The sequence below is a fragment of the Cataglyphis hispanica genome, chromosome 10 (assembly GCF_021464435.1).
Source record: "Cataglyphis hispanica isolate Lineage 1 chromosome 10, ULB_Chis1_1.0, whole genome shotgun sequence".
Taxonomy (NCBI): Eukaryota; Metazoa; Arthropoda; class Insecta; order Hymenoptera; family Formicidae; genus Cataglyphis; species Cataglyphis hispanica.
Window position 1 is genome coordinate 7,480,704 of NC_065963.1, and position 11,242 is coordinate 7,491,945.

The 11,242-nt window shown below is 25.9% G+C and overlaps 2 protein-coding genes across 5 annotated transcripts; one reads left to right on the forward strand and one right to left on the reverse strand.

The window, feature by feature from the left end:
* Positions 1-100: 100 nt before the first annotated feature.
* Positions 101-3,252, reverse strand: LOC126852166 (sulfite oxidase, mitochondrial). Of its 2 annotated transcripts, none has more exons than XM_050596657.1 (8): positions 2,972-3,252; positions 2,156-2,785; positions 1,870-2,056; positions 1,672-1,797; positions 1,263-1,455; positions 978-1,178; positions 648-707; positions 101-552 (listed from the first exon to the last, which is right to left on the reverse strand). In XM_050596657.1, the coding sequence occupies exons 1-8, from the start codon at positions 3,010-3,012 to the stop codon at positions 311-313; spliced, it is 1,680 nt and encodes a 559-aa protein (XP_050452614.1). In that variant the 5' UTR covers positions 3,013-3,252; the 3' UTR covers positions 101-310. The 2 variants fall into 2 exon arrangements, with proteins under 2 accessions (XP_050452614.1, XP_050452615.1); XM_050596658.1 differs by lacking the exon at positions 2,972-3,252 and having other exon boundaries at positions 2,156-2,547; positions 2,634-2,773.
* Positions 2,351-10,989, forward strand: LOC126852156 (coiled-coil domain-containing protein 186). Of its 3 annotated transcripts, XM_050596629.1 has the most exons (10): positions 2,351-2,479; positions 3,535-3,785; positions 4,165-5,914; positions 6,257-6,527; positions 7,106-7,509; positions 7,855-8,390; positions 8,485-8,750; positions 9,501-9,524; positions 9,782-9,931; positions 10,441-10,989. In XM_050596629.1, the coding sequence occupies exons 2-10, from the start codon at positions 3,686-3,688 to the stop codon at positions 10,501-10,503; spliced, it is 3,564 nt and encodes a 1,187-aa protein (XP_050452586.1). In that variant the 5' UTR covers positions 2,351-2,479; positions 3,535-3,685; the 3' UTR covers positions 10,504-10,989. The 3 variants fall into 3 exon arrangements, with proteins under 3 accessions (XP_050452586.1, XP_050452589.1, XP_050452588.1); XM_050596632.1 differs by lacking the exon at positions 9,501-9,524; XM_050596631.1 differs by lacking the exon at positions 2,351-2,479 and having other exon boundaries at positions 3,516-3,785.
* Positions 10,990-11,242: the final 253 nt, after the last annotated feature.

Sequence of the window (11,242 nt, forward strand, 5' to 3'; positions counted from 1 at the left end):
AAAATAATAAGCACACATATAAATTTTTTAGAATCGATTCGGGAGTATTTAAAAGAAAAAAGTTACAAATACAAAAACTATTACTCTGTGTAAAGAAAAATTTGAGTAAAAAAATTTATTTAATTTTAATTTTTTCATATCGTTATCAATCCAGTGATATTTTTCTAATTCTAATTACAATTAACCTATAAGGATTTATTTATAGTCAATATAATACAGTATAATTATAACAAAACTCTTGATTAATTCATAAGATACAAGCTCAAAATAAATCACTTATTAAAAGCCATAAGAAAAATAATTAATTGATTTATTGTTTTAATTTAATTTTAATTCTCTGATATGCATTGCAAAGCATTCCTCGAATGTTATAAATATTATCAAAGCTCTCTGGTTGAACATTATACGCTGAGTCAACTGCTTTTGCCCAGATTTCAATTTCATTAATATTCTTATCAACAGGTAATTCCACTTTCCATAATGACCAACTCCAGTGTCGACCTTGCTTTGCCTGAGGATCTTCTATCAAATCTGCGGTATGCCAAGTCTTCCCTTTACATAAAATATAAAAATTTTAATAATAGGAAATCATTAAAATGAAGAAAATAATGAATAATTTAAACTTTTATTTCTTTTTTTTTTCTTACCTTTATCATTTGTTACATCAACACGAATTATTTTCCGACCACCTCCAGACCATGCATAACCTAACGAAATTTATTATATTTTATAAGCATTTATGTAAAAATAACAATATATATAGATTTAAATCTTTTCAATACAACAAAACTAAGTGACTATAATATATCACATAAAATATATTTTAAGTATCATATATAATGTTTTTTATATTTGCAAAATTCCGTGATACAAATTTAATATTCAAAATTCAGAGATGATTCTAATACTTATTATATCTTAATCATTATTCTTGTAACAGATCAGACAATTGTGATTGTCTAAGTTTCAGTTTTTACCTTTTACTTCTATTTTTCCTTTTTTTACTTCAACTATGGCTGAATTTTGTGGATCGCATATTGCCGATGTTACGGGCATTTCTTGTATCGCAGGCGATTTACTGAAGTCTACATTGTCCCAATTTGTACTCGGAGAGAATCCTTTATAATCGCCTTGTTGCCACTGTGATTGACTTTCTTGCTTTGAAACGCAAATTTTATCTATCAAACAAATATTTTGAGATATAAACACATGAATTCAATAATTATACATAATCAATATTAAAATTTTGAAATTATCCATACTAAGCCATTTCACATTTCTCGCACCCACAACACCAGGAACGATTATTCTAAGCGGGAATCCGTGATCTTTGCTTAATGGTTTACCATTCATTTCATAAGCTAAAATCACATCTCCTTTTGGATCCATAGCTTTGGCAATAGGAATACTTGCACCATATGGTGTACCAGATGGATCTAAATCATATCCTTCAAACTGATGAGAAAATATTAAATGTTTTCGGAAAACATTTTTTAAAATTATATATTATTTATAAATATATATTTAATATATACCAACAAAATTAATTTAGACTTTATCAAATAGGTGCAAAAATTTTAACAAGAGAAATCAGAAGAATAGCAATATGCAGAGTTTAATAACAACATTTCTATAAAAATTTGGCTACTGTCATTTATATAGAAAAGATACCTGAACATGATCAAATTCATCTTCATTGATTCCCAAATCTTTTAATATATCATATAATCGTGCACCAGTCCATGTAGCATTTCCAACTGCACCTACATTCCAATTAATCCCTTTCAATTGTTTTACCTATAAATAAAGTACTACATAAATATTGTTACTACTCAGGCCAGCAATTTTGAATTTTTGAATGGCATATACTTTTGACATTTCTGAACGCCTATTTCCACCGCACATAATAGTCGCTGTTATTGTATGCTTGTCATACTTCTTTATTGCCTCAAAATCAAGTGTCTTTTTTATTTTTTCCTCTATTGCTAATTCTAGTTTGTAATCTTTTAAATCTATTTGGGGTACTGGGAGGTGATTTCTAACATAAAAGAGATCACTATGCGAAGAAAAAAGAAACAACATCAATGTAATATTAAATGTATATGTAAAGCATGTATAATAAAAAGAAAAACAACTTGAATAACATAAAACTTACACTGGTGTAAGAAAACTCTCAACTAACACTGAAGACGGTGGTTCTGCACAAAAAGGTTTATGACCATTGATTATTAAGGCTTTATGTCTAGTTGGTTCATTTGCATATGGATCGTACAAATCGTTTTTATTGGACTTAGCATCCTCTTCTGAAATATTTCCTATTCTCATAGATTCTAATAATGAGTATATTTCAGGTGTATTGTGATTGGCAAAAATTGACCAGAAAGGATCAATTGAACCTCCTGCTGCCATCAAAATTTTTGAGGGACCACCTGGATGTTTGTCTACAAATTCTGTTATATCATATACTCCTTGTCCAAAGGTAACCCAAATACGATTCTTTTTATTATCATGTTTTCCTACTTCTTCCAAGGTGTAGACCTTCATATCCTTTCGTAATTGACCACATTGTATATTTTGTGTTGCATTAAAAGTATAAACGTTTTTTTTATATTTAAAAACATAGTAGGATATACCTAAAACTGATACAGCAACAACAGCATATGTTACATTTGAAGTAACAGAATTTCGTGCATTTTTAGAAAATTTATATTTTTTCGCTGCAGAATATTGTTGGCATATATTAGCATAATTTCTTACAACCATTTGTAATAATGGTATCTGTGATCTGAAATGTATATCCAAAAGATAATTTAAAGATTGAAAAATCTATCTACATATATAATTTAACATAATCTACATATATTTAACATAATCTATATATAATTTAATATATCAAAATACTATTCAGTTCATTAATAGATACAATAGATACAACTTTTAAATAATAAAAACAATATGTGTGTTTGAATACCTATGTCTTATTCCATAAAATATTTTCGAGTATAAATTCATAATATTAATTTGTAAATTGTTTATTTAATATTTCAAACTCGTCACAATGTCGACAACGTAATTCGGTATTAATATGTATTAACGCTTTGCAAGCGTAAGACATACAAATATGGGATATGAACTGCATATCTGATAACACAAAAGATGAGTAAAAGTAAAAAAAAGTGTTTTCTAGTGTTGCTAAATGTACTGCGAGAAAAGATATAAAAAATAGAATGAGATTAGAATGCACTTTTGATCTCTTTCAAGTAATCTATAATTTTGTGATTGGTGCATATCAAAGTGTTGGTACCCCTTATCGCAAATTATCCAGTCATCGTAGAGTAGGTTCGTCTATGTAGTTTATATACCTATGCATACATTTATATCTCTCATCTACCTAACTATAGTATATTTATACTATGGCTATATACTATTATTGATAGTATTATACTGATTATAGTTTTCATCATTGACAGCTGCGCGCGGATATAATTTATAATCAATCCTTTATTTATAGGTGACTTTTTTTCAATTTTATAGGAAACTTTAAATGTCGCAGCCTGTTTTTTATGATATCAAAATTGAATAAATATTTTCGATACTATTGATTTACACTTGCAAATGTGCGAAAATATGTGCGAAATAATGAGTTAAAATCAGTTTTATATACTGATTAGATATTTCAATTGGGATGACCGAAAAATCAGAGTTTCTTGATGATGAAACGAATTCTACTGAAAAATATGACGGTGCTAATTTTATTTCAAAGCAAGATATTCGATTAACCGAAGGTATAAATTCAGTTTAGAAACATATTTATTTCAGTATATATAAATTGTGTGCTGTGTGTGTGTGTGTGATGTATATATAAGTTGTATAATTATATATTGCATTCATACATTTACTTCAATTATAATATTTATTAAAATTATAGTACACAAATATTTATACATAATAAAATGATATAAAGTAAAATAAATATATATAAAATTAATGCTTCTTTTCTAGTCTTTTTAATTCAAAAGAAAATTAATTGTATGTATGTCAAATAGTTTTTTTTTTAGAGTTGCAATAATACAATTTTAATATTATAGAATTTATTAATATAAAAACTTGTACTTGAATTTAAAAGACATATTAATCACAATAATTATTTTTGTATGCAACCAGGAACAATGATGCAGAATGGTATCTTGCAAATTCAAAATAATCATTGTAGAAATAATATATTCAGAAGTAAAAGTGACTCGTCATTATCAAGAAAAAATGATGGAAGATTAAAACAGGATTATCTGACAGACAACATTGATTTATTGACTAGGGTTAATATCGACAAATCTATTACCAACATTCCTAATATAAAACTTCAAACATATCACTTATCTAACAGTGAGAGCCGCCTTTCATACGACAATGGTTCTCTTTATGACTCATTTTCCAATAATATGAGTGTTTCTTTATCCTTAATACCAGTATCATCTTTAGATTTATTTCTAGTCAAAAATAAAGTTCACAAATCTGAAAATGATGTAGGTGCATATAGAAATATAAGAGCATGTACAGATGAAGAAGAAATACTATTTAATCGATCCAGCAAAGCAAAAGATTTTTTATCTACTTTGCAATGTTCTATGAATGAAGAAGTTATTAATGTATGTGAAAATAATTTAATAAAAGACAAACAAGATAAAAATTATTTTAAAGATCAGACTACTGCTGCAGAAACTAATATATTTCAAACAGAACAATCTTGCAAAGAAATAATAGACTTACAATCACAGATAAATAATAATGGAACTTTAAATGAGAAAAATCAAGATGAAAAAGAAGATCTATGCAAAGAAAATGGGTCTATTTCAACTTTGACACTAAATGCCCATGTGCAAAATAGTTTGACATCTCGACCAACATTAACTAATGACAGTAAACTTGTTAAAATGTCTTTTTTGACAAATCCGATAACTATAATGCAATCAAATGTTCAACTTTTAAATAAGAGTCGTAATATTTTCAATTTTATCACAGAGAAATCGACAAACATTATGGAAAAAGCTCTACTACCGCCACATTTGGCAATGAAAAACAATCGCATATCAAAATCTATTGAAACCAATAATACCATGATGGGATTTTATACTAATAACGAATCTTCTTTGAAAGAAATAATTGGAAAGACTAGATTGGACACAGATTTAACAACAAATCCAAGTAATAGTCATATAACAAATTATATGGTAATACCAAATCATGACAAGAACAAAGATAAATTAAATAATATAACAAATAGTGAAATTGATGTAGACCTATCTACATGTATAAAAGAAAATAAAACATGCGTTAATTTAGAGAATGCAGAACGACAATTATATAATTCTAAAAATAAAATCTCAAACGAAAAAGAATATATTTTTCAAAAAAATGATGTAGATAGATTAGATTGTAATATTCTCAGTGAACAAGCACAATGTGTATCATTGCCAGAAATAAATGAAAATAAAAGTAATTTTTTGCATAGAGAAAAGTTGCTTAAGGATATGCATGAAGAAGATTCATCTAGACTTAATACTTTGCTAGATTCAAATATTTTAAGATTAGGCTCATTAGAACATCCATTACATCTTACATTGGAAGATTATACCAGATTAAAACTTGAGAACGCAAAATTGCTAGAAAGAATTGAGCATTTAGAAAAATCAAATCGATTGAACAAATCATTCTGTGAAACCCAGATAAATACAGATACATTTATCTTACAAATAGAGAACTTGGAAAAAATTATAAATAAATTAACAACCGATTTGAATACATCACTCGATATGCAAGAAGCTTTGAAGAAAGAGTGTATCACAATTAATAAGGAAAAGGAAAATATGGTTATGAGATATGCAACTAGTGAGAAACAATTGATAGATTCAAAAAGGTATGTATAAGAAAAACAATTTTATTATTTGGTATTTGTATCACTTTTTAGACATGATTGGGAAAAGTGAAATCTTCTATGAAATCTCAAGTATGAAAGTAAATCTCAGTTAGAAGCAATTTATTTTAAATAAATTAAAAATAGGGAATGCTTTCTAATGCTTTCTTATTTTGTTGAATATTGTTATTTTATTGGTCATACGTATAAAGATTTTAAAAGAGTGAATCGGACTTGTCATAAATGCCTGATAACTAGTTGATTAGTTTCCATAATACATCGACATCTATACATTAAATATATACAATTGTTTAGTGAAATTTAATTATGTAATGTATATAACAGAGCGGTAGATTGCGCGGAACGCAAAGTTAAAGAACTTCTAAAGGATCAAGAATTATTGCAAAACAAGTTACGCCAAACGCAGGGTGAACGTACAAGAATATGTAACATTATGGATGGAAAATGTCGTGAGATTGCTGATCTTCAAAAGGAAATAGAGAGATTAAAAGAAGATAATAAAATGAAGGAAATCAAACTAAAGTGGACGCAAAATAAACTTAAAACTGAAATGGATTCACAGAAGGATACTCAACAGAAATTAGATAAAGCTTTGGTAAATATATAGTGCAGTTTTTTCACAGCTTAAGTTAAGAAAAAGCAGCTTAAAAATTATGTTTTGAATTGCGCGAGCGTATATTAACAAACCAAATCTTATTTTAGTCAAAAATATTAAATACTAAACTATTACATTGCATTATTATCGTTGTATTAAATTAATAATAATTGAGTTTTGATAAGCAAAAACAAACCATATATAAAGAAATACTTTTAATTTGACTAATTTATCAAATCGATTGACTTTACATAATGTTAAATTTCTTTAAAAGATATTTTGCAAACAAAACTTTGCAAAATCTCTTTTATTTCGTAAAATGTACAAATATGATTAATCTCAATAATATAATATATTATAATATAATATAATATAATATAATATAATATAATATAATATAATATAATATAATATTATATAATATATTATATTATATAATATCATATAATATAATGCAATATAATATATATATATATATATATATATATATATATATATATATATGTATGTATGTATATGTATGTATACACACACACACACATTAAATAAAGTATTCTATTATATTATTTATGTTACAGATGAAAATAAGTGATATGAAAGAAGAATGCGAACAGATACGCCGCGAAACGCAAGAATCATTTCGAAAATTTCAGCAATCTGAGGAGAATAAAGCTGTGACATTGGATCAGCAGTTAAAAGAGCATCAGGCGCGTTTAATTTTAGAAAGACATGTTACAGAAGATAAAGAAACATTAAGGCTTCAATTACAGAAGGAATTAGAAACACTAAAATCTAGACAACAAAATTTAATTGAAGAAAATAATAGACTCAGTCTAAAAGTTCAAGAGTCTGAGAAAGCTCGATTGAACATTGAAAATAATTTAAGTGATTTGAAGATTGTTGCAAATCAACGTCAGGAACAAATCACTGAATTATTAAACAAAGTTTCTCAGTTAGAAACATTAAAACTTCAATTGCAACAGTAAGTATATTACAAGAACATAATATTACAGTGTGTGTGTATATGCATCATTACTGTAAGTATAATACAAAAAAAAAAACATAAACATAAAAAAATATAATTCTGCATGCCATATATGCAAATATGGTAAAAATTATGAAGTAGGTAAAATTAGTATAATAATATAATAGGTAAAATTATGATTAAGAATATAGGCCTTAATTTTATCCAAATCTCTATCATTCATAAGCAATTTTTTTTTTATGAATTTAAATCTTATAATTTTGAAATTTGCGACATTTTGAATGAAATTCTACATTGGATGATACTTTAATTATAAGTTATTGATTTAATATTTGTACACAGTAAAGAAGAGTGCATAGTATCGGCTGAAGCACAAATACTGCAGTTACGATCGGTTAACGAGGAATTGCAATTTGACATGCAAGCATGTCGTCAAAAGGAAGCGGATATGTTAGATTTTACGCAGAAATTGACAGACAAAAATGTACGTCTTCAATCCGAATTTAGTGCGATTCAAACAAAAGTGAATGATCTCGAATCCGAACATGGCCCAATACATGACTGTATTAACGAATTGACTAATAAAATCAAAGTTTTGGAGAAAGATTTGATGCAAGAACGAAGGAAACGAAGAGAGGAATGTGAGATTTTAGCTAAACATGTCGCTGAGCAAACTCAGCGAGCGCAAGACTTTGCTCAGAAATTGGAGGATTGTCAAGGTGAAAATGCAGTATTGAAAAGAAAACATCAAATTTCCATAAAAGAGATGACGCGAGAATTACAACAATATCGTAAAAAATTAGAGATGTTTGAAACTGCATCTCCCAGTAATTCATTGGACATTACATCTAGAACCGGATCTAATACTTCTTTAACAGGTTTAATAGATTTATAATATTTTTTATTGCTTCACGAGTAAATTTAATTTTGTCTGGATTGGATTTTGACATCAGAAATTCTATTTCTTTTTAGGCGATACATTAAATGGTGCCTTATCGGATAACAACGCTAATAGTGATCAAATTTACTCTATAGAACCTAGTAAACAAGTATTAATGGATCGCATTATAAAATTACAAAAGAAAAATGTAAAAAGAGCAGAAAAATTAGATTTTTTCGAAGAACATACACAAATATTGACGGAAGAGTTACGGAAAAAAACAAAAATAATAGAATACTATATCTTACAAAATCAAGATTTTGGAGCTTTGGCATGTAATGAAAGAGACAAATATAAGGTAAAAGCCAACATTTTTTTTAAATTAATTTTATTTTACCTTGTAATAAATATTTTATAAAATATTTTATAATATATATATATATATATATATATATATATATATATATATATTTATATTTATATTTATATATACAGGTTGTAATTGGAAAAACATATGGAGCACACCATCAGATACATGACAACAATCTAAATAAAAAAATCCTGAATCATTTTTTGATGAATTTGTTGTTGTTATACATTGTTAAAATTAGCTAATTTAAAACTAGCTAATTAGCGCCTGTTTGCAGTAGAAAGCCGTTATTCTCCAACTCCCACTCTTTCCTATATTCCTTCCCTGCTTTCAGCTGCTTTCATCTGCTTTCAGCTAGCTTTAACAATGCTCAGATCAAAAATGGATTCAGAACTTTTTTTTATTTAGATTGTTCTATATTTGGTGGAATGCTTCCATATATGTTCTCTCAGTTACATTCTGCACATATATACATATATATATATATATATATGATAAAAAATAATTTCAAAATGTATGTATTCTTCAAACTGTCTATTAATATATCTGTATAAATATAGTTTAAAAAGTTTAATTTTTATTTTTCTTAAATGTGATTGTTCTACAAAAATATTAGCAAAAAATAGATATAACTAATTTTCTCAATAAAACGAAAATCCTTCTTGAGTAGAGATTCACCAATTCTATTTATTGTTATTTTTATATTGATAATAATAGAATCTTTGTTTCTTATCCAAGCATTTCAAAAGCAGAAGACATATAGTAAGTATGAAAAAATTGATTTTTAAATAGATTAAAAAGTTTAAGAATTCAAACAATTATAACATACTTTATATACATATATATATATATATATATATATATATATATATATATATGTGTGTGTGTGTGTGTGTGTGTGTGTGTGTGTGTGTGTGTGTGTGCGTGTGTGTGTGTGTATGTATGTATATATATGTATGTATATATGTATGTATGTATGTATGTATGTATGTATATATGTATATTCTAATTATGTGCAGGCGGAATTGGCACAGCATGGAGGTATCATGGCATCCCTTTACAATCATCGAGTTTCAGATGAAAATATGACTTTAGAACTTTCTTTAGAAATAAACCAGAAATTACAAGCGGTTCTTGAAGATGTATTATTAAAAAATATTACTCTAAAAGTAAGTATGTCAAATAAAAGTTATATAAAGAACAAATAAATGAAAAATATGATATTATATATAATAATGCTAAACTGATCACTTTTTGAAATATTCCATTTTGCTTTCAAACAAATGTGAAGAATATGAGACATACAAAGTAAATTTAAAAATTCGTTTCAATTTGATTATAATTGTGAAAGAAACTGTTTTTTAACATATCATATTTTACACATATCAACAAGTTCAAAGTTGTTCAAATCTCTTAGATATTTTGAAAGTCTTACATACAATTTTTCTTATATTATAATCTATTTTAAATTTAGAGGTTTAGTTTCAAATTGGTTAGAAAATCTAAAATATTTTTTTCTGCTCTAAAAAATGATTATTTTATCGTGCAATAGAGAGAGAGAGGGGGTAAGGGGGAGAGAAAGAGGGAGATAAGCATAAAAATATTTATTATTTTAGAAGAAATATAACATTGCTAATTTTTATCAATATTGTTATATTTATATTATTTTACTTTACAGGACAATATCGATACATTAGGTAAGGAGATAGCAAAATTAACAATGGAGCATCAACAAAAATAATAACATTAATAATTAATAATTAGTAATTGTTATATGTATATAAATACTTACAGACACAAGTATCATATGTTATATATTGATATGAGGAGAGGAAAGAGAAAGAAAGAGTTAACAATATTTATTGTTATTTTAAATTAATCATATTTTCTTTTAGCTATCATCATAATTCAATAACATATGTAAATATTTCTTTACTTAAAAATGTATATTTCTCACTTAGAGAGATTTATATATGTGTATTTAGAATATATTATATTATATATTATATTTACAAAATAGGAATAAAAAAGCACATTAGAATGAATGAAATATATATTTTATGTAGGATAATTTATTTAGCTGAAAAAAGATTTTTCTCATGTAAATATATAGAGATACATTTTATCACGCAAAGTTTTAGTATTTTCAAAATAAATAGTTTCTAAAATTAAAGAAACTAATATTTTTCCTTTTATTTAAATTTGAGGAATTTGTAACGATGTTGTGTTATAGATGTATATATATATATATATATATATATATATATATATATATAAATTCAAATTATTAGATTATAATTGTGAATAATAAAATATCCATTTTATTTAAAAAACTAAAAATAATTAATCATAAGCTTGATATAAATTGCCATAATATTATCTGTTGCGACAATGGTGTAATATAATATAATATATTATAATGTAATATATTCTTAAATTCAATCTTCAGATATTTTACTCTTCCTATCAATTATACTTAT

What these genes read in the sequence shown, in the direction of transcription:
- LOC126852156 (XM_050596629.1), top strand. Translation starts at nt 3,686, where the DNA reads ATGACCGAAAAATCAGAGTTTCTTGATGATGAAACGAATTCTACTGAA. An exon ending in AGATATTCGATTAACCGAAG is followed by an intron (nt 3,786 to 4,164) that starts GTATAAATTCAG and finishes GTATGCAACCAG; the next exon opens with GAACAATGATGCAGAATGGT. An exon ending in CAATTGATAGATTCAAAAAG is followed by an intron (nt 5,915 to 6,256) that starts GTATGTATAAGA and finishes TGTATATAACAG; the next exon opens with AGCGGTAGATTGCGCGGAAC.
- LOC126852166 (XM_050596657.1), bottom strand. Translation starts at nt 3,012, where the DNA reads ATGAATTTATACTCGAAAATATTTTATGGAATAAGACATAG. An exon ending in GAGAAATGTGAAATGGCTTA is followed by an intron (nt 1,179 to 1,262) that starts GTATGGATAATT and finishes TTTGTTTGATAG; the next exon opens with ATAAAATTTGCGTTTCAAAG. An exon ending in AGGAAAAATAGAAGTAAAAG is followed by an intron (nt 708 to 977) that starts GTAAAAACTGAA and finishes AAATTTCGTTAG; the next exon opens with GTTATGCATGGTCTGGAGGT.